The sequence below is a fragment of the Diachasmimorpha longicaudata genome, chromosome 12, assembly GCF_034640455.1.
Source record: "Diachasmimorpha longicaudata isolate KC_UGA_2023 chromosome 12, iyDiaLong2, whole genome shotgun sequence".
In the NCBI taxonomy this organism is placed as follows: domain Eukaryota; kingdom Metazoa; phylum Arthropoda; class Insecta; order Hymenoptera; family Braconidae; genus Diachasmimorpha; species Diachasmimorpha longicaudata.
The window spans coordinates 6,117,978-6,145,441 of record NC_087236.1 but is presented as its reverse complement, the minus strand read 5'-3'; the positions used below and the strand labels follow the sequence as shown (position 1 = coordinate 6,145,441).

At 40.0% G+C, this 27,464-nt stretch overlaps 2 protein-coding genes across 4 annotated transcripts in view; one reads left to right on the top strand and one right to left on the bottom strand.

The window, feature by feature from the left end:
* LOC135167826 (uncharacterized) overlaps positions 1–27,464 on the bottom strand; it is a 132,493-nt gene that overhangs the window by 70,471 nt on the left and 34,558 nt on the right. Inside the window, exons 3-4 of the mRNA XM_064131411.1 lie at positions 23,950–24,106; positions 3,240–3,453 (exon numbers count right to left, since the gene is read on the bottom strand). The gene's annotated coding sequence lies outside the window, so the exon portion shown is untranslated. The remainder of the gene's footprint in view (positions 1–3,239; positions 3,454–23,949; positions 24,107–27,464) is intronic.
* On the top strand, positions 81–26,466 carry LOC135167815 (secretin receptor-like). Of its 3 annotated transcripts, none has more exons than XM_064131385.1 (13): positions 81–1,307; positions 13,546–13,585; positions 13,688–13,786; positions 17,247–17,337; positions 18,962–19,068; positions 19,654–19,812; positions 21,601–21,695; positions 21,762–22,108; positions 22,405–22,621; positions 22,708–22,852; positions 24,371–24,626; positions 25,245–25,405; positions 25,795–26,466. In XM_064131385.1, the coding sequence occupies exons 3-13, from the start codon at positions 13,775–13,777 to the stop codon at positions 25,930–25,932; spliced, it is 1,728 nt and encodes a 575-aa protein (XP_063987455.1). In that variant the 5' UTR covers positions 81–1,307; positions 13,546–13,585; positions 13,688–13,774; the 3' UTR covers positions 25,933–26,466. The 3 variants fall into 3 exon arrangements, with proteins under 3 accessions (XP_063987455.1, XP_063987456.1, XP_063987457.1); XM_064131386.1 differs by having other exon boundaries at positions 84–1,307; positions 21,768–22,108; positions 25,795–26,465; XM_064131387.1 differs by lacking the exons at positions 81–1,307; positions 13,546–13,585; positions 13,688–13,786; positions 18,962–19,068 and having other exon boundaries at positions 17,255–17,337.

Here is a 27,464-nt window from a genome sequence, read left to right as displayed (position 1 = left end):
GCTGCCAATTATTCTATCAATTAAATTCTTCGAAATGAACCCAAAAAATAAAAGCATCAAATAAATAAATGGAAAATTCTTGAATTTCCCGAGAAAATTCTCCGCGAAATCGACTTCACTTCCTGTCTGACAGGAAACAAAGGAAATTCCGAATAAACCGGTTATCACGTTCGAATCGTTCCACTCGTGATTAAGTTACCCCTAAGGGCCACCTGCTGCCCACGACGTCTTCACCCCCGTCTTTAATCCCAACATTAAATCAACATGATGCCAGACGAGTTTGTTACCCCAATCGATGCCATAATATTCCCGAGTACATGCCCCACGTGTACCCCATTGTATCCATCGTCACCGGGGTATGTTGCATTGTCGAAGGGATTCGTCCATCACCACGCGCAACAGTTGGCGACGGGGGAGGTGAAAATTCCCCGTCGTGAAAATCTCATGCGCAATATACCGGGAAAGCGCGAGCGACAGAGACGACGACAGACGGAAAACTCTGACGGACATGCGTAAGATTCGTCGGATATAGCGAGAGCCCTGACTAGTCTCATTGAAACGACGTCCGTCGACGGACGCGCGCGCTTCCACTGCCAGGACGTTGCTCTCGCCCCCGACGTAGCGATTTAAAAAAAGTAATCAGTCCGGAAGATTAATTAATGAGTCAATCGACCAAGAATTCACCCACCTGACGAGGGATAATTTAACATAAATAATTGAGAGGGTGAATGAAAAATTTTCCGTTTATTTCTCACAACGGAGAGCCCCGAGTCGTAAAATTTTTCATTATCTCCATCACTCGTGAAAGACAATCTGGAGTGCTCTGATCATCACATCATCACCTGTCACACAAACAACAATCGCCAAGTTGCATTTTTCGTTATTAAATTTCTTCGATTTTTTTTTCCCTCCCCTCAATTTTTTGTGTAACGTACTATTATTATCGCAGTTGTACTAGTGTATCGCGTTATCACCGCAATCAGAATCGCGATAAATACACTCGAGTTGGTCGATGGCATTCAATCAGACTGTCGAGGATAAATCGAAGCACTTCTTACTCGCAGGGAGTAAATACACGAGTGACGATAAATATGTGTAAACAGTGATTTCGCGGGCAATCGATAATTCCGGTTACTCAGTAGTCAGTGAAGTGGTACTTGGGGAGGGCTGTTCTCGGTGAGGTAATGCCATGATTTATCACAACGGTAAGGAGTTGCGAGGGACAAAGGTGTAATGCTGGGGGACACCTGGACCGGGTGACACAGTGTGATTTATATGAACATTCGCGCGAAGACGTCTTTCACTGGGTGAGTTATATCTGGTGTTACTCCTTGTCTTTCTCCCCTTTGCACCCTACTGGTGAGACATTATCGTTAGGGGTGTAGTGGAGGTTCTCCGGATCATGACGATCAGCGAGAGTGTCCCGGTACCGGCGCATTTACCCGGGGAATTTTATTCGCATTATCCGGATTATCGCATTGCTGGGACCGATTTGTTGTGACGATCGGTCTGAGTAATCTAATAATCCAGAGAAATATTTATTATTCCGTTAAAAAAAATCAGTGAAGCGTTCTTGCGATGTTCTAGGGGTGGAACAATTGTTACCTATTGATCTGCGATTTTTTATTTAATAATTGTCTCTCGCGATTTAAAATTGAAAGTATTTGCGATTAAATTCAGTGAATTTAATTTTAAAATATTTTAATGCTGAAAAAATTACGGGGTTGATCGGAATTATTGGGGGAATTGAATTGGAGAACAAAGTTAGTAACAAAGTGACTGGATTTTGGTTTTTAAAAATTTTCCAGCGAAGTTGGATAAATTATTTTGCTCGTGAAAATGTAGACGCCCTCGTCACCTGATTTTTTTCTCTCAGGACTGAACGTGTTTACCTCTTTGTTCACCACGTTCAATTATTTTTAGTTTCAACCTCGAGATCGCCGATAAACTTGTGGAATGACTTTATGTGGGAACAGAACGATATTGACAGCCGTTGGAAATTTTTTAAGGGCGTCGAGGGCTTTGAGGTCATTTATGTCAAGTAGGAGAGAAATTCAATAATTTTGGGGATTTTGATTTTCGATTTTTTGGGAGTCACACGGGGTCCGGGAATTTTTCCAGGTGAATTCACCCTTCATTGACTTATTTTGGTATCGTTAAGGGCCACAACCATCCTGAGGGAATTATAGACCCCCAGGAAAATGGGGGTAAGATAATTTTTATAGTCGAAAGCACTTGTGAAACGCGTTTCTCCTTAAAATAATATTTAGGATTTTTCCGACCTTCTGGTCTTGCAATGGTGATACGTTTAAATTTACTTTATATCTCCCACCCTCATCATACTTCCGACCCTCTAAATAAATTCAGAGCTTCTGGAGAGAGTCTGCATGGGGGTCAGTTCTCCCCGGTGTCCGGAGTTGGTCATTCCGCAAGACCCATCAGGAAATTATAAAAATTTATGAATTTTTCATTCTCGAAACCCCACATACCCCTCAAAAATACGTTCTCCCTCATCTACCCCCTGATACTGAATAAATTTTTAACTAAAATAATGAATAAACTCCTCTAAATCTTTAAAATCTCTTCAGTCGTCCACTTTCCCTTCGAACTCCTCTAAAAAAATATAATCCACCGAAGATAAATAAAAAATAAATTGTTTCTGCAAAACATCGTCTTGACAACTACCTTTGACATAATGTTCTTAACATTTCCGAACAATCCTTTAAAAACATATTTTTCTACACGAAAACAAACCCTGAAAATTCCGCTCTCACGTGGGTCGGGATAAATTGTTTATCTCTCCAGTTTCTCCCTCGAGAAACCAATAAATTGACAAAATATTTGTTTCTAAAGTTTCAACTCTGAGATCGGCCAACAGTTGTCATTCGCCGTCGTCTGGCCATTGCTTCGTGATAACTCAATCATGTTATTCACAGGATCCCCAGAAACCCCAAGTTTCCCATTAAAACTTTTGAAATTTTCTTGCAAAACATAAATTGCACTTCGTCATTATTCACCCCCGGGTACCAACGTACTGTTATGACTGTTATGACTCTGGAATAGTCGCTGGATACTTTTACACTAAAGCGGCCATTAATCTGCCTGCACAAGTGTACAGAACTCGTGGACAAAGTTAATACGCATTCGAGTGGAAACGGATCGTTGGGGGATGCTATCACATGCGAGATCTTTCCGTCCGATCGCACCTCTGTCTTCATTATATTCTCATGCAATCTTACCTCGAATATTCAAATCTCTGGTGACTGTAATTAATTGGAGTGACTGGAGGGTTGACCGCAGGTACTGCTTCACCTCGGGTAACCTCATTTCACCGCTGCCGGGGAGCACCCATGGGACTCCGTCGTGGGTCCGTCGGCGCGAGACTTCTGGGTCATTTCTGATGGGCGGACAATTAACCCTAATCGGTGCACCTGATGCCTCGGTGAAGATCAACTGTCGATTGATAAAAATGACGTGGGGAAGATCAATAAAAAGTCGATAAAAAAATTATTTGAAGAAATTTAACAGAATAAATCACTCGATTTTTACCGCAGGAATAAAATTTTCCAGAAATTTACCGGTTCCTTCTCTTTCAAAATGAAAAATTCTTGAACGTTCAGAAATTTTTACGGAGCTGTGGAGTTATTCCCGCGTTCCATTGCGTGCACTTCGGGAAAATATCATCGTAATTTATCACAGACGACTCTATCCCCTCGTATTTACCCAACAAATATATTTGCCATCGAAAATCGGCATAAAACCCCGGGAAATTCAAATATATCCGGAACATGACCTGACATTTTGACCCGCCGTCAACACATGTTGCCATAATTAAATGACATTATGTCCTGCCTTTTTCAAATGCCACCCAGACAGTTATTTCGAATTCTTTATTCCCCTCCTCAATGGCCTTCTCCCCCTCGCCCTTTATCGCTCCTCGTCCCGTTAATTAAATTAATCAACAATGGAACTTGTTTGAGGCTTATTCATATGTTTATTCGCATGAGCGCCCGGTTGATGGTACAGTAGGTACCACAACTACATTGAAAATTGCGAGAACACCTGAGTGCAGTGACGAGAGGTATTCGCTATTGACTCGATTATCGAATTTCTGCATAAAGAGGAACGGTGAGAAATCTCATCAACATGTGGTTATCTATCAATCGGGGAGGAAAAGGGGAAATTTTTTTCCACTCATGAGGCTGTTATAACTCAATTTGTAAATTGAGGGAGATGGGATTGGTTATACCCAATCCATCTGCCTCAATTTCAATTTTCTACTCTTCGATGGAGCGACGGGAAAATGCTTTATGGCGCGAGTGGAATCTTTGTTGATTAGGCAATTACCCTGGGAGCGAGTGATACTGGGGCTGGAATGTTAAAAAGGCTCTTCCGAAGAGAGGGGGTAATTGTTTATCAATCCCTAGACCTTTGAAAATTTTTTAAATTTTAGTCTACATTTTTTTTTCATTTGCTGGCACTCACGGTTGGCGGTAATGAACTGCATGCAGATGAAATTCCAGCTGACTTCATTGGAAACTTTAGTGCTTGCGGAGTTTTGAATATTCACGAGCCTTTTCTACTCACTTCAAACTACCCCACATGGAGAGACTCATTCACCCCTTACTACCCCTGATTTTACAGCGACATCAAGAAACTCTGGACCGTCTGACGCTAACGACCAAATTTTCCTGCTTCCTCCCTCCCCCCGCGTGTAATAAAAAATTATTTAACTTAGTAAAATTGATCGACGAGTCAATAGAATTGATTGACAGTCCAATTAAAAATTATCCAGCTCCTGATAATTTCCAGTCAATATTTTCATAATGAACTTCGGGAAGTCGGGATAATTTCCCCGGTTTTCCGATGAGTCATTTTCAAAAATTTCCCTCCCCTGGAGCCTCCTCACAATATTTTTACGTCATAGGATATTCTATCAACGTCAGAGGGTAAATATTGTCCTGATGAGGGGTGGGTTATGCCGGCAATTAGTCGGATTCCAGATTATCGCTTCGAGAGAGTATCGATTTCTCCTGAGAAGTCGTGAGAGCTCTTGACTGTGCCATAATACATGTAACTGTGACATTACCGGCTGTCAGGAGATCCTCCGGAGGTCCTTGACATCAAAAGAGTTGATAATTCCCTCCTCACAGTCTCCAAAGTTCCCAATTAATTTTTTTAATCAACTGCAACGATTTTCCGACTCTCCAGGGGGAGAAAAAAAAGTTCCAGGATTTTTCCGGGTGAAAATTCCGGGAAAAATTACTGCTGCGTGTGGTAAAGTGGACACGATTGTTCAATCGCCAATCAATTCTCCATTTTATATCGAACATTTCTCTTTTCAATGGCGCAGACAATAAAAAAATCCTCTTGAAATAATCCTCATACCGACGGCAACTTCTTCCCCTCATGTTCCTTCTAGTCCTTCCAATTATATTTCCATAGTCCTTTGCGATTGGCATCGACAACCGTCTCGCAATCATCTCAATCATTCCACCGTGAGTCCTCGATCAATCGCACGAACAAAAATGAATCCTCGTCGATGGGAAAACTAATTAAAAAAAAGTTCAAAGGTTTCCTCATCGCGTCCCGAGTCAATTCACAATCCACAACATTTTTCTTTTAATAAAATTTCTCTCCCTCGTGAATGTCCTGAGGTGAATGGAATTATTTCGCTTTGAGCAGCGGTGATATAAGATATTTACGGAGCCCCCCGGGGGGTTCCGGTTGTGACTCTATCCGAGAAAAAAATGAGTGAATGGTGGGAATGAATATTCCTTAATTGAAAGGAGAAGACGTACATTTCTCCCGGAAATATTCTCTCACGGCCGAGATCAAAGGCTCCCGGGTGTTCCTGAATGCACCGGAAATTACAGTTTTTCGCACTTCAGGATGTCACGGATATATTCGCAAAATACATCGCCATCACGATCGAAATTTCCGGGTCAGGGGATGTAATTTTGAAGAATCAAGAGTTGCAAATCTGATCTATACTCGGAGAAACGTTTTCGTTGCAAACGACATTTCAGCCCTACGTGATGAGAATTATATCAGGGGGTGTAATAAAATGCAGCTGTCTGAGCCAACAAGCAAAAAGGGGGTGAATTGTATTTGAATAATTCTATCATAGTTTGAACACGTCTCCACCGGATTATTTCTTTGACAGTTATTTTCGGATTCAGAATATGTTTTTCGGGTTTTTTTATGGGGGAAACCTTCGAGGGTTTATTTTATTTTCCAGTTGTGGGGAGGGAATAATGTAAAACGGTAGAGAAAAAATTTATGAGGACGTAGATAATAATTATTGATCGTAAATTTATAGTTGTGAATTCATGGTCAATTCGGTTTAATCTGAATCATCTTTCGTACGATAAAAATACCATCCCCTCAGAACTACGATTTATTAAATAATTATTTTGTAAATAATCGCTTCTTGACGGGTTTCCCTGTCGAGGGTCGTCTGTCCTCGTATCCTGTCAGGTCCTCCACGTAAAAAATAACGGGAGATTTTAGTTTTCAATTATGTTAATCAGACTAATCTGAAATACTAAAATAGCACTGAATATTCATCATTATATCATTTTCCATATCGGAATTTGATCGACAATATCGACACGTGTGAAAATTGGTTGTAGATTGGTATATCGGACACGTCGGTGTGTGAGCCTGTCATTTGCCGCCTGTTCTCCAAATACTATTAATTTGGGAAAATTAATTAGGAAACGACTCTACATATATGAATTACTATTAATCGACCGGTCAAACCCCCAAAGAAATCAAGGATTTTTCCCCACCCTCGAGGCAGAAAAAATTGTAATCGCCCGACTGAAAGTATAACTTCATCACTCGTATTGTTTAATAAAAAAAAAATTGTTTTTGTTTTAAAAAATCGCATCGCACGAGCAGTTCTTGAGGAGTTTATCTCGCCGCCAGTTTCTTTCTTCTTCAATATATTTTTTTGACTCTCACTGTATGAAGTTTTGCGGTAAAGCCCTGGAGGATTGATTTTATTTTTCAGTTACCTTAACAAGACTAATCTATATTCCTATTGGAACTTGGGGGTAAAGTTGAAATGGAGAAATGGGGATGAAAGCCTCTGGGGTAAGTTGCGAGGGCCCACGGGCTCCGGTGGAATATGTGAGCTCGCGGCATAATCTTTCTTCACTTTGATATTTCCATTCCTCTTTATGCACAACTGATGGATTAACTTCCGATTACCCAGAGCTGCGGCCGCATCCTGCGAACCCAATGGGGATCGGGGGTTTTTTTTCAGGGTTCAGGGTGGAGGGTGGATGATATTACGCGTGGGGCAATTCTCGTAAAAGTGTCTAGTCGGCTGCTGGATTCACATTTTCCATTTTCTGAATGACATGATGAACACCCTCACGGCCGGTCGGGGGATTATATTTTCAGGGTGGAATACTTGAATTTGCGGATCAAGGGCGGAAAAATATTACCGGAAAATTTATGGTATTTTCGGATGAGTTGAGGGTGAATGGAGAAAAGCAGTCAAGTGTGATGGGGAGATGTTCGGAAAATTATCGGGAAAGTTGATAGAAAATTTTGTTGATTTCCTGGGAGTTGCCCGGGTCGGATGGGATTTTTTTTTTTACTTTTGACCGCGAATATTTTTTAGAAAAGAAATTCAATAAAATTCTCTTTCAGTTTTTTTATTTTTACCTCCGGGTATTTCTGGAATTTTGTGTATCGCGTTCCTCCCCTATGGAATTTATTCGTTGACTTTCCCCTCTGTTTTTGATTCGTTATTGAAATTCCACGATTATAAACACAATAGACAGCCACTCCTGAACAGAAAGTTATTTATTTTACCTCTCGAGAGAATGACCAGTCGAAACACAAAATTTTCATTCATCAATTATAATGGAATCTCAATTCGGAAAATTGCAGCCAATTTTCTGGTAAATTTAAGCGAAATTATGTCTCCACTGGAAATTCCCGTGAGTCCGGATCAATTCAAATGCACATTATCCCGATCTGTCAAAGAGCTGAGGACTCAATTGCATGTGGCATTGAATTTCAAATTCTCCACTCGATTGTCTACATTTTCCCTATAATTTATCGCCCAACATTTCACCGATATGGAGCCGGTTTAAAACCGGTTGAAGTGTCACACCTTGTCATCTGAATTGTGTACTTCACGATTAATAAATTATCCCGCCAATTTCCCTCCAGTGTTTCCACAAAAAATAATCTTTCCTAAAAAAAAAAATGAATTACTTAGAATTCTGTCGGGCAACAGCTGAGGAACCGCAGTTTTCCCAACAAAAATCTGAATATTTTCCTCACTTCCTGGTGTACGCACCACCGACATAATCCCGGCCTAAGCCGAACAGTTTGAATTATTTTTAGATCATAATTTTCAAGCAGATGAAAGTCTGCACGCCTCCGGAAACGCAAGAGTGCACAAGAGCCATAAATTTTGGGCGTCTCGTCATTTTTATAAATTACGAGAGAAGCGAAACCTCTTCATACGCGTCATTGGCAGATGCCCACTACGGTTTTTCCACCGAGTGTAAAAAAAGAGTTTACATTTCATTCATAGAGAGTTCCGGAAAAAAAATCCTATTCATTTCTGACAGATGAAAATTATTTTCACTCCAGAGGACTATTATTTCTGTTGAAAATTTTTAATGATTCATTCCCTTCCATTCGCGACATTCACAAACTCATTTCTGTGATGAGGTGGTACAAGATCGTTAGAAATTCTCGGGAATTCACGCAACAGCTGCACCTGAATCTTCAATGTTGTGACTTTAAATTGAATGGAAGATTAAATCATGATGGAATTCGTCTTAGAAATGCGACGCGATTCAATTTTGTTCTCTTTGACGTTTCAGCGACAGTTCGATTTTTCAAAGTCAGGGAGAAACGGGCATTCGATTAAACGGGCATGTGATAGGCGATTTTTTTTTTAAATAAAAAAATAAACATTTTATCATGACATTTGCTTAACAGAAAATCGCGACGTCACGACGATTCCATAATTTTTTATATTTATTTAATTGTTTTGTCCGGAAAAGTAGAACTTTTCTCTTATCTGGATGAGCCTGATCTCCTGAGTTTGTCAGCCTGAATCAATGGTCATTTAACCTTCCACCCTCCCCAAATGAGTATTAAGGACATGACGTCACCGGCTTTTGAGGTCCTGCTGACATCGCAATTAATTTAGACAATAGCCCGGTGTTCAGCAGGCAGCCTATCAAATGCCATTTAACCCCGACAGCTCCAATTATTTCAGAATCCATCACAAGAGTGGACGGCTTAATTTCTCTGTACACAAAAATATACCTGATACCACGTGCTCAGAATATTCCCAAAAATATTGCAGATCAAAAATATCCTTCACTACCACTCAAAAATTCTCCCAAATTCCCCGAATTTTTTTCTCCAAAAATATTCTGGAACATTTCACCCCATCTCCCCACCCCTCGTAATTTTCCTCCTCCATTTTGTGACGCCCTTTACCCACCGAAATATGATGATTTCCGTACCTCCCAAACCGATCGCCGCCGATATTTACATTGAAATTCGATCATGAAAGTGACCGGACTGCGCAAATAATCTGTAAACCCACTTATCCACCCCCATCCCCCCCCCCCGACCACTTTCAAATCCTCCAACTTCTCTCATGAATATTCACGTTCACCATAAATAGACATGAGCCGAAGCCCCAACGAGAGTATTAGTTCCAGCATTGAATATTCTCGAGAGAAACCATGACTAATTACACCTTTGACAGTGGCTGCCATCATGACGCTGATTTCATTAGTCCACGGTTGACCGACGTAACAAAAACCAATATGCATTATCACGCGTTTTTCGCGATTCGCTGCTTGAATATTAACGAATGGGAATTCACTCATGTCGTGTGACACAGCTGGAGTCGCACCAGAAGAAATAGACGTCGCGCTCTCACGTTAATTGTTTGATCACATGGGGGGTGGGTTAGGGGTGTGGCGAGCCGCAAATAACGGATTTCCCTCATCGAGGGGTAATTTACGAACACTCAGGTCAGTCCTCCTGGTCTCCAGAAATTTTAGATCAAGAGAATTAGATTTTTTAAGTTTCAGCGGAGGCTGTGGGAATTTTTTATTAATTAATTTTCCCTCATTAACTCTGCGATTTTTTATTATGGTAGTTCTACCATTCGGGGAGAATCGGGTGAATTAATTAATGATCCCAAGCGATTAAGTGATAATTTAGCGTAATGGAGATGCGAAAGTTCAAATATTTCCGCAGCTTTTGCAGAAAAAATTTTTTCGAGTGCTTTAAAGCACAAGAAGACGCGAAATGCACTTTATGCATCATTAACGCTCTTCCCAGCTCCCCAGGAGAATTTCCGTGGCCATTTGACAGTTTTAAAAATCCCCGCTAAACTTTTAATGGCGCACAACATTCTTCTCCATTCTCTTTGTCAGTCTTGACACATCAATAACGGGAGAAACATTTTATCCTGCTTTGTCGGGCAGGAATTGATGATATAGAATTGCAGGTCTGAAAGCTCTCTACTTCTCCACTAAAAAGTTTATCCTGCTTCGTGGACATCAGTAAACAATTGCTCTTCCTCCCATTGCCATGCCCCGTCGAAACTACAACTGAAGTCTCAGTCCTTCAACACTCGAGTCCACAACAACTACCCATTTCCCGGATTGTTCTACATTTCTGCTGAGTTGTGGGGTTGCTTACATACTTTGTCAACAGATGAATCGTAATTTGCGAAAGGAAGTTGAAAATTTTCTGTAATTTAACTTTTCTGCGACAGTGGAAGCGTCCGACGACTCGATTATTCAACGACAATGGGATTTCTTCGAAAATTATTTCAAGTTCTTAAAAGCTCATTAACTGAATATTTATTTTATTGTTTGTTTCATTTGAACCCCTGAAAATACCCGAGACCTTCGCATCGAACCATATTTTGCCTTGAAGGATTTTTTTATTCGTTATATTTTTGTTAATTAGCAGTTGCGCAGTTCAATCAAGTTCTCAGGAAAAGCAGAATTTTTATAAAGGAAATAAATGTGTTGTGTATTTTTTTATTTGCAAATTGATAACCTCAGGAGCTTACGGTGTCAACCACCCGGAAAATTCTTACCCCCAATTTCAACCCTTGACCTCACCGAGGGGTCGGCCCGACTGATATTAGTTTTTCTCAGTTTGAGGGTTCGTTTCCGAATCTCTAATCCAACTTTTTCGGGATAAACATCACCCGCCATCTTTCCTGGCAGTCTTTAAGCTCCGATAAGGGATTTGATTGCGTCTTCCTGAATATCAGGATCCTCCTCTCATTTCGCCGAGGGGTGTAAATAATTCTTTGTTTATCCCCCCACCCTTACACCCATAACTATATAAAATACACTTCAAAAAATTAAAAACTTGAATTTCCAACTAAAAAAATTCCTAAAAACAATAAAAATTGCTAAGAATTTTTTGATGGCTCTCTTCATTCAATATTTGATCCTCATAATTATAAATAACTACCCCTCCCTTATTTCTTCCCACAAATATCACAGTTACTATCACCAAAAAGCCAATTCAAGAGGCACTTCCCCTCGCCAAGGGTTTTCCGCCTGTTTTGACAAATAACACAAACGATCCCAACTACAAATAGAAAAAAACAGACTGTCCATTTGTCATTTTGGTCTCATTTTCGTTAACACAAAGTTCCATTCTCGAAGGATGAGTAATTTCAAAATAATGCGCCAGTAGAACTTCACTCCTTTGCCGATAAATAACGTGGGGATTTAGGTGCTGACAGGAGCAGACGCGAGGGGAGGATTGAGGGTTGGAAATGCGAAAGAAAAGGTGCTGCGGTCATTATGGGCTGCAGGGGGATGAGGGGGAGAGAGAGAGAGACAGAGAGGTGTATGTTACAAAACAGTTAGAGGATTGGCAAGGGTGGAATTCTAATCCGTCGACAAGAGGACAAACCCACCCCGTTGGAAAATAACGAACGCGTCGTTTCGATTTAATCTGCTCTCAGAAATAACTTCAGTCGAGTCGGTATCGGACAGTAAATTCCAGTGAAAAAAAATTGGACGAATGGAGGGATTATGGCGGCACTCAACTCACCCCCAGTTGATCTGTAATTGATGAGAGACGATGAAGAGATTTAGCGAGGATGCGAAATGGAAGAGGGAATCTATGGTGTGCTCTATTCAAATGGGAATAGTCCGTCCGGAATACGGGAGAATATCAATTGACGCGGGGGTGTCGTTGCCGTGGCTGTACGTCGGCGGAGGGTTTGAAAAAAGAAGGCCGGATGGGGTGGGATGTGAATGGGGGAACAATGGAAGACCAGGTATTTAGTGAATTTCGAACATCGCGGGGGCGGTCGCGGTATTGACGTTCGGCTCACGCGAGATTTTTTGAAAAATATGTTATTAGGGGGTGAAGGCATTAGGCACTATACAAAATTAATAATAAATATTTGTTGTAATTTGTCACTAATTAATTATAGGATTGATATTTATTTTTAATAACGCGTTTCCCCGTTTTTCAATATTTTTTTGTCGTGAAAAAAAATATATTTTTGTTCCTTTAACTGGAAGACACTTTTTTGGGAAAATAAATAAATGAAGATTGTTCATAATTACATGTTAAGTATTTTTTTAAACTGAAACTTTGATTTAAAAAGAGGGGAAGACCACTCAGGGCGGGATTTTTAAAATATCGGGGTAATTCCCACCGACTTTTTACTGTTATACTTTTCTCCCATTAATAATCAATCTACCCGTCACCCCGCTGTCACCCCACACTCATACAATTACCCTGTCATAATAATTACAACTGAAGACTCGCGGTTGGCATGAGCCACCCCAGCCCCATGTATCCACCCCGACAAATTGCTCTACAGCGCCATTTCTCATCCACGAAAACTCGACCTGGTTGTACCGAGAGACAACAGGAAAATGGAAAACGACTGTGAGAACACCCTCCCGAGAGTCTTCCTCTAAATGATTAAAAAAAATGTCTAATAAATAAATCCCCCGCTGTTTAAAAAGCTCATTAATTCACTGACATTCTTTATCTCGCTCGTAAAGAATAAGACACAAGTTAAAAAGAGAGAAATATAAGGGATGAAAAATTTATCACCCTGTGCGCGCGAAGGAGTCAAACATTATGCGCACGCTACACGTGCCGGGGAGGGATGTACTCTATTTAACATTTTCTCATTTCTTCCTGTCACTAAAGGGCCGAGACAACAAAAGCGTCAGACAACAATCGACTCGTAAATTCATCGAGTCTCACTTGCACAATTTTTTCAAAATATTCCTTTGCCCTTTTCAGCCCTTTGCTGGTACAGCAGAACAATTGTTAATGAAAAATTTGCGAAAAATAAATCCGGAGGAGAGAAAATATTCAATTAATTCGTCAGATCTAATTATACAATTCCCATAATAATTTATGCAAAAGAAATTCGAGAATCGACTTCTCGCCCTCGTCGAACCAAAAAATAAGAACTAATTGGGAATTTGTTGACCAGAAAAATAATTCTAATATTTTGAAATTATTTTCTCATTCCAGGTGACCCTCGAGGAATAATAGCCAGTTAATCATGCTCCAGGTAATTAACATACCCCATCTCCACGCACTTTTATCAAATTTATCAATTGTAAGATTGACTTTGAGGAAAACGGAATGTTTGAATATTCATGGCGTGTTTCAGACCGCTCGGCTGAATTCTTAAACATTCCGTCGTTCGCTGCAGAAACATCTGTTCGGGAAAGCAAGAGCACAAGGAGATACAGACACCATGGCCAACCACGTGAGTGTCTCATTATTTATTATCTCTCAAAACTGGCGGTTTGTGAGCCTAGACTCACACAGATACTGAATATTCATTGTTATGATAGGATCGCAATTGATTCAGTTCGTGCTATGGCACCAGGTCTTCTTCGTCGTCAATTTGCGCGTGAAATGTTGATAGAGAATTTTTCAGTGTATTTTTTTTTGTCCTTGGGTTAAATAAATTCCATCGCAAAATCATTGTTTCGAGAATTAAAAATATCTGTCCCTGATTTTTTTTCAATAATTCAAACAGAAGATAAATATTAATTTATGCGGTGAATGGAGTCGACAATTTACTCGAGAGAGCGACGCAATTGCAGTCCCATCAGATTTAATAATTAAATATCGAATACCATCAAAATTCGGAGCACAAATTCAAAATCGTTTATATTCCATTGGAATATTAATGAATTTCGTTTTACAAAGTGAATTTATGGAATCGTAAATAAACAGTCATTACCCACAAACGATTTATTTGAATGAAATAAATCAGTTTGTTCGTAAAACTTGTCCTGAATCGTCTATTAAATTCAATCCTGTTTAAATGTTCATATTTATTCATATAATTGTCAATTTATATTTTCACTCCCCGAGAAAATTAGCCAGAAATCCGCAAAAATTTTTATATGCAAATTTTTATAAAAAATTTCTCGAGAGAAAAATTCTGTTGAACTTGTGGGGGTAAATTGTGTGTTGTCCTGGGTTACTAGTCACCTGCCTATTGTCAATGCTCCCATTCCCTTCACCTCTAGGTACAGATGCACTTCCTCACTGTCTCATCGAGACAATCCATCGATTTTTGCGGCACTCCACGTGCCACGACCTTCCTCAAAGGACTACGCCAGTACATCCACTCTTCACTGAGATAAAAAAAAATCTCCCGCATTCAATTCCCCTAACATCGGCGTTTTACTCCTGCCAACAGAGGAGTAAAACGAAAATTGGGGGGCTGGGCCGACCCAATTCCAATGATTCTTCCGGCAATTGGCCCTCCCGATACTGACAACCCCGAACCCATCGGTGAAATGACCTGTCACGTGGATAAAAGAAGACAACGGTCGTTACGATGAAAAAATGATCTTATTAAGGAGTGTATGATAAAAATCTGAGGAGCATCTGCTCCCTGGAACCCTCTGGGTAGGGAGAAACATGGAATGATGGGCCATTGATTTTCCGAAAATTGATTGTTGATTTTAACCGAAATAAAAAATTTTAATCGATCGACTCCAACGATAAACGCGAGATTTTATCATCGAATTGGACCAGAAAACAATTTTTTTTGAAACTGTCAACAGTAAAGTTCTGGATAATCTTCTGAGTAATTCTGGAATAACTTAACTCAACTCTGCATTACATTCAATTTACTCAGTAAACATGGAAAAATAATCCCTAAGAATTAAACCATCCCCTCGAAGAAGCTTCATTAGGAGTTAATTGATGTCATTGAATTACGGGAAATTTTTTTTTTCTCTCTGACCTTGTCAACTCAGCTGAATCAAGCTGGTGGGGGCGTGTGCATGACACCTGATGTTTGCTTCATCAACAAATTGAGTGTACAGAGGTGGTATTTCTCCTGCACGCTCTGTGTATCTCTCATTATTATTATCCGAAGAATCAACGCCACTCGGGAATATTGCGTTTTGGGTGGAGTGTTATTTTATTTCATCCCCGATAGGATGTGAGTGATACCGAAACTAATTAATTCTACACGGAAAATTTCATTACCCTGGATTAAACGAGGGTGAATTATTTTTAATGCAGTCGTTGTGTCATTCTTGTCCCCCCACTTTACCGCATTTTTTTTTATTCCCCTTTACGATACGACGGGAGGTATTTCTCCAGGGGGTGATTGTCAAATGCTGAGATTGAGAATGTAAATTGATGGGAGAGCTGGAGTATCATTGACGGGGACAAAAAATTTTTTCACTGGGGACAGGTCGACCTGGAGACAGCTGTTGATGTCCGGGTGTTTAACCGCACTGCATACAATATTCTCTCCTGAGACAGTTCCAGAGCGAACTTGTCGATAAAACGGAAATGGAAAAATCAGAAGGCAGGATGGATGGGGTTGCTTGATGGGGTGGGAAGAGGGAGAGGACAGGATTCAGCAACGAGGTTATAATTTCTAGTGAAGTGGTAAAACGAGGTGAGTTGACTTACCTCAAGCCCCGGTTTCTGATGAATATCTCGACTCCTAAAAGAAATAGAAAAATTTCCATATAGACTTTTTTGTAGAGGTTGTTTTTCCCCACAAAAAAGGTCATTATGAATATTCCGCCATTCCCCTTATTTTTTGAGATATTCATCAGAAAACTGCGGTGCATGTGAAGTAAGTTAATTACCTTTTTCGCCAGCGCACGACTGAATTAATTTATGATTTTCGTGGGGCTTAAAATTCTCCCGACCCCTTTAAAAATCCAATGACCATAAAATAAAATGGCTCAAGTGTTTCTTTACTAACAAATCAACCAAACGCGAGCACAACGCGAGTAAAATTATTTGCAACACGGGAGTGGCGTTAACGCGATAGAACTTCCACCGTACGCCCTTTTCGGTAAATTTACTGACCGAGTATTTCACATCTACGATCCTCCAGGAAGGCGAAACAATAGTGCATCTAATAAAACATGAATGTGTTTACATTCTGGCGTCGAGAATGATAGGGGATGGGCACCCCCCCTGTTCAACTACATGTAAAGCAAGAAAACGATCAAGGGGATGTGCGGCTATAAGTTCCCCTTAAAAAACAAGAAAAATTATAATAAAATAATTCTGAGTATCGTATTATTTTGTTTATTTATTTGTTAGATATCCGCGACCCAGATATACCGAACATATCTTCAAGTTGTGACAGTTCTAGATAAAGTCAAGCAGTCGCCAATTTATTAGAGTTCTTCTTCATATCTCGACTTGAGTGAAAAATTTCCGCAGACAAAAATACCTCAAAGAGTTGGGGAATTTTTCATAACAATCCTCGAAGCATAGTTTGAATTTCCAGGTGAATGCACCAGAATTTTTTCTAGAATTTCATACACAGAGTCTATGGTCAAAGTATCTCTCTCACAGCGTTCAGTATCCCATTGTTTTCGATGGCATTCAGCGAGCTATTGTTCAATGACACACCATTTGCGGAGAATTCCTAATCCCCTGAGAGGATTCAAATTCAACTAACAAGGTCTCGACAGATGGGGGATGAAATTCATTATTTAATTCCTCAATGGAGGGATTTATCCCGTGGAATTACTTGTTGCACAAACGTTAGATTTAGCTGTTCAATCAGAATATATTTGTCACGTAAACACGGCCCCGTTAATTATAGTTAACAATGTTTTATTTAGACCATCAGGTGAACTCGAAGAGGATAAAACGAATTGATACAAAAAGCTGAAATTTTCTCGGTCAAAATATTTTTAATAAATTGAATTTTTTATTTTTAGAATGACATTGATTTCAACAGTCCCACTATCCAGCAGCAGATGCTTGAACTGGGTGCCCTGAGGTGCCACAACGGATCCATACCCAGTCCAGGTAAGATTGAAGAGAGAATCCCAAAAATAGAGCTATAAATTTCCCATCACGAATGGGAGTGTAGCACGCGATAAAATATACTCCGAACGTAGACACCATACGATTGTCACAAAAGTACGATAGTACAGCATTTTCTCTCGCATCACAGCACCCGGAGTGCTATCACATTTCCTCAGAAAATTCCACTGCACCGAATCCTTCCTAGAGCGAAGATATCAACCCAGTTGCCACTCCCTTGGAGGTTAATACATGTACTTATCGAATTCTCGAATGTTTCCTCTCAGTTCCACAATTTTTCATTCCACATTTTGTTTAAACCTCGAAAATAAATATCACGCGACTAAAATATTTCCCCTGAAATCCCTTTCAATAACGCATTTGATTCGCGAATTCGGGCGTCGAATAAATGCAAATAAATCGAGGATAAAAAACATTTAATAATCCCCATCTGCCCATTCAAATCGACATTTTTCCCTCTCAATTTTTCACATCTCCAGTGTTGAATGAACAGAGCTTGACCCGAGTTATTGCCCCTAGATTTTCTGTTCAACAACTGTACTCCAACCGGCAACTCTGCACCCATATAAATTCAATTCCATTGTTCTCTGTATTAGTCCCGACCCCCGTGTCGTATATCCTAGTGCAAATGCCCCAGAAAATTCACCACAAAAAGTTGACCAGGAAAAAAAAAACATAATGAAGTATTCCAGAACTTTTGATCATCCCTTAGCTGATTGTCGTGCTCTGGGGGAATTAATACTTCCCTGTTGTAAAGTTAACGAAGTAGTCACCGAGGAGTGCAGCCCACCTAGGGGCGGCCAGTGGAAAGGGTTCATTATGCACAGACCATTTGCAAACTGAGGATATTTTACATGTGAACATGGTGAGGAATGGTGGCAATGCTTTCAGCTGGTGCTGTTGCATCACGAGGGTCTTGAGCCAGGGTAACTGGCGAACATCAAACCTGTCGCTCATGTGTGTAATGAAAATTCTCGAGTGAATTAATTTCACTGCTCCCGGCAATTTTCAACGAGCCAATCAAAATTTGAGGGCTCGTTTGGGATTAATTGAGTTGATTCTGTTACATACGCGGGTTGAAGGGACTTTAATAGATTTATTGGATCGACGATACACCCGGACCCCCACAAATAAATAAATAATTAATTAAAATGAAATAAATCCACGTGAACCTGATTATCCGATTGGGCCGGACGTTTCTCTCGTCCTTATCCCTCTGGACTCATTAAATCGGTCATTAAAAAACTCTAAATAAATCTCGAACTTCACCTACGGTTTCCATGACGACGAAAAATTGTTTTTTCCAGTAAAAAAAAAATTAATTGACACCTGGAAACTTCCAACAGCCCCAATTAATACATCTCCCGCTCAACTGAAGCTCCCGCACCCCCTGACGTTTTAAGTTTCGCCTCCCGGCTCACATGTCCCACTGCAATGACACCGGAAAGTTCCTGTCAAATGAAAAATAGTTCCCCCCCCCCTTGCCCCGGGCGATCGCGATAATCACCCCCATTCTTGCGATGGAAAATGAAAAATGATGCGGCTCGAGCGAGAGCTTAAGTTTCTGACGTCCAGAATGTCTGTATTGAAGAGTTATTTTTCAAAGGCTGGTGCTCGGAGACCTGGGATGGTATTCTCTGTTGGCCAGCAACAGCCCCGGGAGACCTGGCGGTCCTGTCTTGCCCGAGGTACATCGCGGGATTCGATGTACAGGTGACTGTCCACAAAAATCTGATTTTATGTCCGGAGGAGAATTACGCGGAGAGAAAATTCAGGATTTCACGATTTTTCAAATAAAAATGGCAGATAGACTGTCGGTCCTAAGGGAAAATATTTATTTTCGGGGTGTATTGACCTCCGGGGGGTGGATTAAAACGGACTAACTCCCGTATTTGGTAGAAATAAATTTTTCTGAAATTTTTTCTGCGATGAAAAAAATTTATTTCGATATTTTTCTCGATCCTGAGCTCATTATCAAGTCCTAAGGGATGAATCGAAGCGGGATAAACCCTCCTATGGTGAGAGAGATGGATTTTATCCGACGCAAATATAAAAATTCAGCATTCCACCAAATTTGTTCTGCCGACCCCGAGAATTTTCCCCCGACTTTTCTCTCCTCGTACGGTATTTTTTATTCCGCGAGTATTTTCCCTCGACGCAGCGTAAAATCTCATTAATCATTCGCCCTTCTCATCCACCTTCGATCTCATTACCCGCAGAATACGCTTTTTATTCCCTCGAATGTTATCATACGAATGGAGCCAACGGAAATGTCATTTTTTTTTATTTATTTTCCAGGCAAATGCATCGCGCCAGTGTTTGCCCGACGGCCAATGGTACATGAAGCCAGAGACGAACAGCACGTGGAGCAACTATACCCAGTGTTACGCAACCCAGTTTGTCACAGTGCTCATGGATATAACGGAAGTGCAGGAGCGCAATGCAACTCTGATAAAGGTACAGATGCATTCAAGCTCGGAATCATATTAGGGTAATTGGCAGATGCTTCCGGTTTATTTCCACCTTCCTGCACATTCCTAACGGAATTCTCGGTGTGTACCCCGACAACAGGATTTTGATCCTCCTCATTCCCGTGATGGATCAACACAATATTTCGAGTGCAAATATAGCAAAAGTAGAAATTTAAAACCGGAAAAAATTCCCGGCGCATCACTACATTTTTTTATGTGGGAAAATAATTTTTAAAAATATTTTTTCAATGAACATTTGCCGAAATCCCTAAATATGAAGCCCTCTCCGATTTTTTCAAGTGATAAAAGCCCTCAGAGTTGTCAGAATCAATTAATTAGGGGGGTAATTGATTAAATTGTTGGGTATCTGCGCTTTTCCCCTGGACTTTTATTAAATTATGTCATATAAAATGGGCAGGACACCCCGGGTACTTCGCAAGATTAAAACCCCTCTCGTCGGTGGAGATAAACAAGTTTCCCTTCCGGAATTTAATCATGCATTTATCCTGAGGGCTGCGGGGGTTGTGATTTTAGGAGAAAATGGGAAGAATACTTTTTGGGGTATTAACTCCTCAAGTAAACGTCTGTAGTCCGGACAATACAAAACACGATAAGTATAAATGAACTCATCTGGTGTCTGCCACCCTTTCTCCTGGGGTATTTACCCTTCCTCATCTGGAGGACGAGATAATCCAATTTTAGAATTGATTTACCCCGAAAAGGCATCACGGAGAAAAAGTTTCTGGCTTTCGTTAGCAATCTTTGGGTTCGAGGTCTCAGTGGTGAAGGCTAGAGAGCAAAAGTTATCGACGTCAGGGGAATTTTCCTGATTTCATAGCTTTCCTGGAGCATCACCGAAGAAAGTTCCTGTTCTCAATTATTTTCTTTCAAAAATATCCCCAGTTCACGACTCAAATATTAAAATTACAAATAAAAAATATTTATACGTCAAAATCAATCGTATTAACATTTTAATTTCGTTTAAATGGAGAAGTTAATTTTTTTTTAAATTTAATCGGCTTATTTGGTACCTCACCCCATTACGAGAATTGTAATGCCTCTCAATAATTGCAAATTTATTGATGGACAGCGAGGATTAGCACCCTCGGTAATACCCCACTATTCACCAGCAGTTTTCAATTTACTTTTGCTGTTCAACCCTTTTGAATTTACCCCCCTCCCCAATAATTCATTTGTTCCCAATCGAAGTACCTCACAATAAATTGAATAAATAGAATAAAATAAAGGGCTCCCAGGGAAGGGGTGTGCCGGTGAACTAACGAAAATGTGAACAGTGAAATGGTGTACTCGAAATACCCCTTTGGAAACCCACCGATTGCGAGATTCTATCGCACTTGTCAGACTCACGAGATCTCGAGGAGGAAAACCGAGAATCGCTCGAGGGAATTAAATATTTGAGTGAAGCTTCTTTCACTATCGCCAGGGAATTGACGCTCACGTTACGGAATTGAGAATCAACGAAGTTTAATGAGAATTCAATCGCAGGATGAGCCTCCACAGGAGCCGAAGTCTATCTAAACGCTCATGAATTAATTAGAATTAATTAAAAAATTGATTCAGTCCCAATAAAAAAAAATCTTAATTAATTGTCCCACAGAATAGGAAAAATTAATTATTTTGAATTATTATCAGGCGAAATATGTTAATTATTTGCTGGTAATGCTCGATTCCTGTGGAATAATTCCCCTGAATCCATTAAATACTAAAATCATCGCAGGTTTTTCTTTCTAATTATTTTTTATCTAATTAATAGAGATATCTGCCTATCGTCACGAAGACATCGACCATCGGCTACGCCGTGTCCTTCTCCACTCTTCTCTTCGCATTTCTCATCCTGGCCACGATCAAGTGAGTGACTAATGAACCCCAATGACATTGAACGAGAAATAATGGCAAATTGATTCTGTAAAATTGATTTAGGAAATTACGTTGCCCAAGAAATATGCTTCACCTGCATCTATTCGCCTCTTTTATACTTCGTGCCTTCATGGCCCTTCTCAAGGACGTTCTCCATGTGTCTGGGCTTGATCTTGCATCAGATCTCATAACGAAAAATGGTGAGAGGTTCTGGCGAGATAATATACTGGAGAATGATGATAATAATTGGCAATGCAAAGTGTTCACCAGCTTCTGGCAGTATTTCATTCTTGCAAATTATTCATGGATTCTCATGGAAGGCCTCTATCTCCATAATCTCGTTTTTTTCGCACTATTTACCGACTCAAACTCCAGCATCATGGGTTACGTTCTCCTCGGATGGGGTGAGTATTGCAATACTCGAGGAAAAGAAAAATTTCATTCCTTTTTCGAACCGGTAGAGCCCAAACTGTCACGATTTTATGAATAAAATACCAAATGAACTATTTCTCATTGAAAAATATATTTAAAAAATAAGTGGGAGGACATTTATGTGTCAGACCTTCAGAAAAAAGGCCCTAGAATTTTAGTGTCAATAACTGGGACATCAACGCTATCTGGAGAAGAAAAAAAAAATCCGCAATTTCACCCCATCGTTCCGATTTTATTGACCATTTCAGTTCACTTTTTCCTATCCCAGGATTACCAGCAATGTTCGTCATTCCCTGGGTGATGGTGAGAGCTATGTATGATGACAACTACTGCTGGACCATCAACGAAATTCCCGAGCTCTTCCTGATCATTCGAGTGCCCACGATTCTATCGATTCTCATCAATTTTGTACTTTTCGTTAACATCGTGAGAGTTTTACTCTCGAAATTAAAATCAACAGTGTCGGAGGAGACCCAGAGATATAAGTCAGTGGAGTGAAAATTCAAAGGGATATATTCGAAATTTTTGGCAAATTGAATTGAGAAGTTTAATCCTATTTTCGGGCTTTCAGGAGATGGGCGAGGAGTACATTAGTGCTTGTTCCATTATTCGGGGTTCATTACACAGTTTTTTTGGGGCTGTCGTACAGCATTGGAGTTGATCAAAGAGTGGAACTCATTTGGCTCTTTGGGGATCAATTATTCGCCTCTTTTCAGGTACGTCTAATGAACGAAAAATACCGATTTCTCATTTTTGTTTAATGAGATCTAGAGATGACGGGAAAATTAATTATTCCAATGGCCTGAGGGGTCTCCACTATTAAAAATAAATTTCCATATAAATTGACCTGTTTCCGGAGTCGAAAAAATTCATTGCGCGAAATTAAATGAGAAGTTCATTCGTTTGAAGGGAACAATGTCAATAAAAGTCAAAGTCATATATATTTTTTGTTTTTAATGCCGAGGTCCGTAATAATCCAAATTATTTGGATAATTCAGAAAGCGATTAGACTTTTGACATTTTCATCCTCATTTTCTTCTCCTCGAGGAGAGAAAAGTGAAACTGATGATATGTCACCATCGAGCGGTTCATATGCCGCGAATTCCGTTACTCAGATAAGAGTTAGAGCCCGAGTTTATGATACCGTGGAAGAAACTACTGAATTCCGCTCATTCCAAGAATTCTGACGGGATGTTCCCCGAGATAAGAGAATGCCGCAATTTTGATACCCCAAAGTTTCTAAATGACAGAAATATCACGGAATACCGCGCGCATCAACCGAAAATGACAGCAATTTGCATTAGAAAATCGTCCAATCGGCGGGAATTAGCATGAGTGCAGCAAGATCATCCTCCAGCTCGGAAATTGACTTTTTTTTTTGTTACACGACACACGTAAATCCCGGATTGGGGCTTGTTCATGAATAAAGATAAACTCGTGATGTATTATTCTCTGCGTCACAGTATTTTTTGACGTTTTAACGATTCTTCTCCAATTCCATTCTCATGATTACCGTTCTCTACGGTGAATGACGCAGTCGGTGGACGTGTAATTGAGTTTTGCAATGTGTTTCAGCTGTAGTTAACTACCGCGAATAAATTCGGGACACACGGGTTGTCCTGTACTGAGAAAAAAAAATTATTCTGCCAATCGCTAAAAAGCTCGCTTTGAATTCCTGTCCAACGGTCTTTTGATTCGCAGATTTTTTTTCTCAGTGCAGGTAATTAAATAATATCGATTGTTATTCAATGACGGAGTTATCAGTTGCTCAATTACTTAATTAAAGTGGTGAAGGAAAATTCTGGAAACTCACCTCACGGCGCCAGGGGTTCATTAATTGTTGATGGGGACAAAAATGGCAGTCATGTCCCCTTTTTAACGGAGGCTCATAATCGTCCCACTACACTCGACACTCCTTAGCTTCCCATAATTCAGGATATTTGTCTTGACACTGCACTAGTCACAAGGAGCTGTTGAAAGTAAATAAATTGGATACTTAGTGTCTGTCAATCAGGAGAAAATTACGCGCTTCATTATCGCAAAACTGAATATTTTGTCGGCCAAAAGGAATATTGCAAAATTAATTCTAAAATGCCAAATAAATATTGACATTTTAGCACTCGACATTCTCTAAATAACTAAAGAATATATATAGAAATTTTAATGACTGAAAAAATTTATGGGGGGGTCTGCATAATTAATTTCTTGGCCGTAAAAAAATTAATAACTTTCAGGGCTTCTTCGTAGCGGTGTTGTACTGTTTTTTGAATGGGGAGGTGAGGACCGAGCTTTCGAGGGTCTTGAGGAGCAAAAAGTGGCCGAGATTGCGGGGCAGATGGGGCCCACGACACTCGACCCGATCAAACAGCGCATGTAGCTGTAACGGAAAAGCCGGAAAACTCCGTAAATCCTGGTGGAAAACTCCCTGGCTCGGTTTATTTCATCAAAGAACAATTCATCGGTCAACACACTCCATGGCGAGCACACAAGGTATTTTATTTAACTGATTTATAGCTAAAGCTCGTTAACAACGTGACACCAGACGTCGGAATAATTTTTTTCATTCAACTTTCTCGCTAATAAACAAATCATTTTAAATCTCTGGTTCGTCAATTTCGATAAAAACGGGGATCGAGCAACAATTTGGAGGCACTGAATATTCATGTTGAATAACCCATAAAATTTGTTTTTCCTGTCAATGCGATGACAGCTCCGGGCGTTAATAACACCGACGATTGACACTCCCCAGTCTCCTGAAATATTCAGTCATTTTCCCGCTCTCCATTTAAACGCAAAACTGTCCCTTTCACCAATAAATGACAGAAATAAATTTTTTAAAAATTTTGCGGCCACCGAAAGCCCCTGAAAAACTCAGGCCCCTGTCTACAATTGTGGCAACAACCTGAGAGTCCGAGGATGCGTTAAATTTTAACGACTCTCCTCGACGACATCCTGACATTTTTACCACCACCCTCAACCCTGCGATTCGTTTTTGTATGCATACTTTTTTTTACGGCTGTCATAAAATTATGTCTTCGGTTATGCCATGAGCTTTCTAATTTCAAGCTGATTTTTTTTTCTTATGGAAAAAATGTAAATTTCTTGCAGACGTTGCGACAAGGGGTGGTAGTTTAGCGAGCAGCCGGGGATATCTCGATACCGTGGGCGTTGGACCAGGTATCCAAGATCCCCATGATCATCCCACTACTCACACTTCACCACTCTGCAGCAAATACACGGATCAGTCGGTCCTCTCATTTTGTTCTCATGTACGTGAAAAATTATTAACTTTTTTCCTGATTTTCCTGGCGTGAGAAGATCCGGAGGATTTGAATTTGTTAAATCATTTGCACCCGAAATTGTTCCTGAGCAAATTCCAGACCCATTTTATTTTAATTTACCCCACCATTCACTTGAATTTAAATTAATTTATTACGAACTGATGAGCCCCACCAACGAAAAAAAATCAATCCCACATATTTATTATTGAAAAATAGAAGAAAAAATTGTTTGCATACGTTTTCGCCTATATGTAGACACAGAAAAAAATATTTGCGAATTTTTCGGGTACACCAGTGCTTCCGGAAGCAAACGACCGCTTCGATCTCCTAATTATAATTTTTCCCAGGATCCTAAACTGATGTTAGAGTAATTCCAGATGTCTGACGTATCTGCCTGTCCAATCCGCATAACGGATAAGACGGAGAAGCTCCCTGAGGAACACCGCTGCAGCACTGACTACGAGTGCTGCAGTTTGGCATTTGAATTGCATCATTATCCGCAGAACATTCCCTGATCAACCGACTCAGGAAGATCGCGGGTGATAATTGTGCAGAATACAAGGCATAAAGCCCCAGAGAGACGCAGCTCAGCCTTATGATCCATCCCGGAGGAGAGCAATTCAACCGAATAACCTCAGACATAATTTTTATACATAAATTAATATCGCGGAATTCGCTGGCGAATTCGATCGATCAGGTATGACTAGAATTTCGTATTGACAAGTCAATGCTCACTATTTTTACTCCCAGATGACCTGCATCAATGTCCAAAGTAACGCTGTATTATTAATGATTATCGGTAATTATGATGTGCAGTTTAAACGATCACTCCAATGAATTTTCTAATGTTTTGTGGGATGTAAGTGTTACCTCAGACTTCAGGTGTACCTAATGACAGTTCTAATCAATTAGTCATAGCAGTGGTGAATTTTACGGATGCTCTCTAATTGTCAGAAATTTTTAATGCTTGAAATTATGGAAATTATGATATGTCCAACGAAATTGATATTTTACAATAAATACCATTTTGATGTAATTATTTGTGAATTAATTTTTTCTGTGAGGGTTGGAAAATATTCTTTTCTTAATTAAAAATCATTTAAATGTCTTTTAATTGACTCTGGGGACATCGGACCACCTGGAGTTCATGAATGAACGCGCGGTTTCAATGTCAAGTGACGAAAAAGGTGTCGACTTTCCACATGGGCCGATGTACTGCCATTATCGGGGATTAGATCGTTCAGGGGAATGACCTAATCCATCCTTCAGTGGTGGCACATGTATCGAGGCATTTTGGGAAGCACTAAATTAATTAATTTTTATCGATAATCATATCATTCGATCCATTGAGAAAATCGTGAGTATGACGATCGTAATCGTTTCTACTTCCTTATCTGTGAAACTAATTTTATCGTTTGAAAAACGTCTTTTCACAGCTGGGGAGAGGGATACGTTATTTTTATTCCGGGTATTTGGACAAATTGACCGGTCTATTGAATTAACATATTATCGGGTAACAATACAAGTACAACACCCGGGATTTCAATACAAGTCGTTCGACGTAGCGCAAGCCTTCTGGCTCATTTCCGGCGGACAAACAATTAACCTTAATCGGTTTACTTCACGTGGACGAAACAGCTGTTGTCAACTGGTGGAAATTCTGATAACGTCATTAACCACAATGTTATATAGCTGTATATTGGAGAAGTTTACGGGTTTTTATGCAAAATTTCAGGGTTTAAATCGTAAATTGTCCATTCGTGCGACGAAATTATTGGATGTTATAGGTTTGCGAAATATATCACCGGTAAAATATGCGATCCATTTCATCAAAGATCAAAATGCAATATGTCCGGTGTAATAGTCAGTTCTCGTATTTCATTTTAGTAGGAACATGCGTTGCAGAGCCAATAAAACACAACTCTACGCGTTTGATTCCATCAATTGAATGGGAACATCTCGAAGAGAAATAAATCGATAATTTTCCCATTCAAATCCATAAAGATTTTTTTCCATGAATCGCGGGCTGCGATATATTTCCCAATTG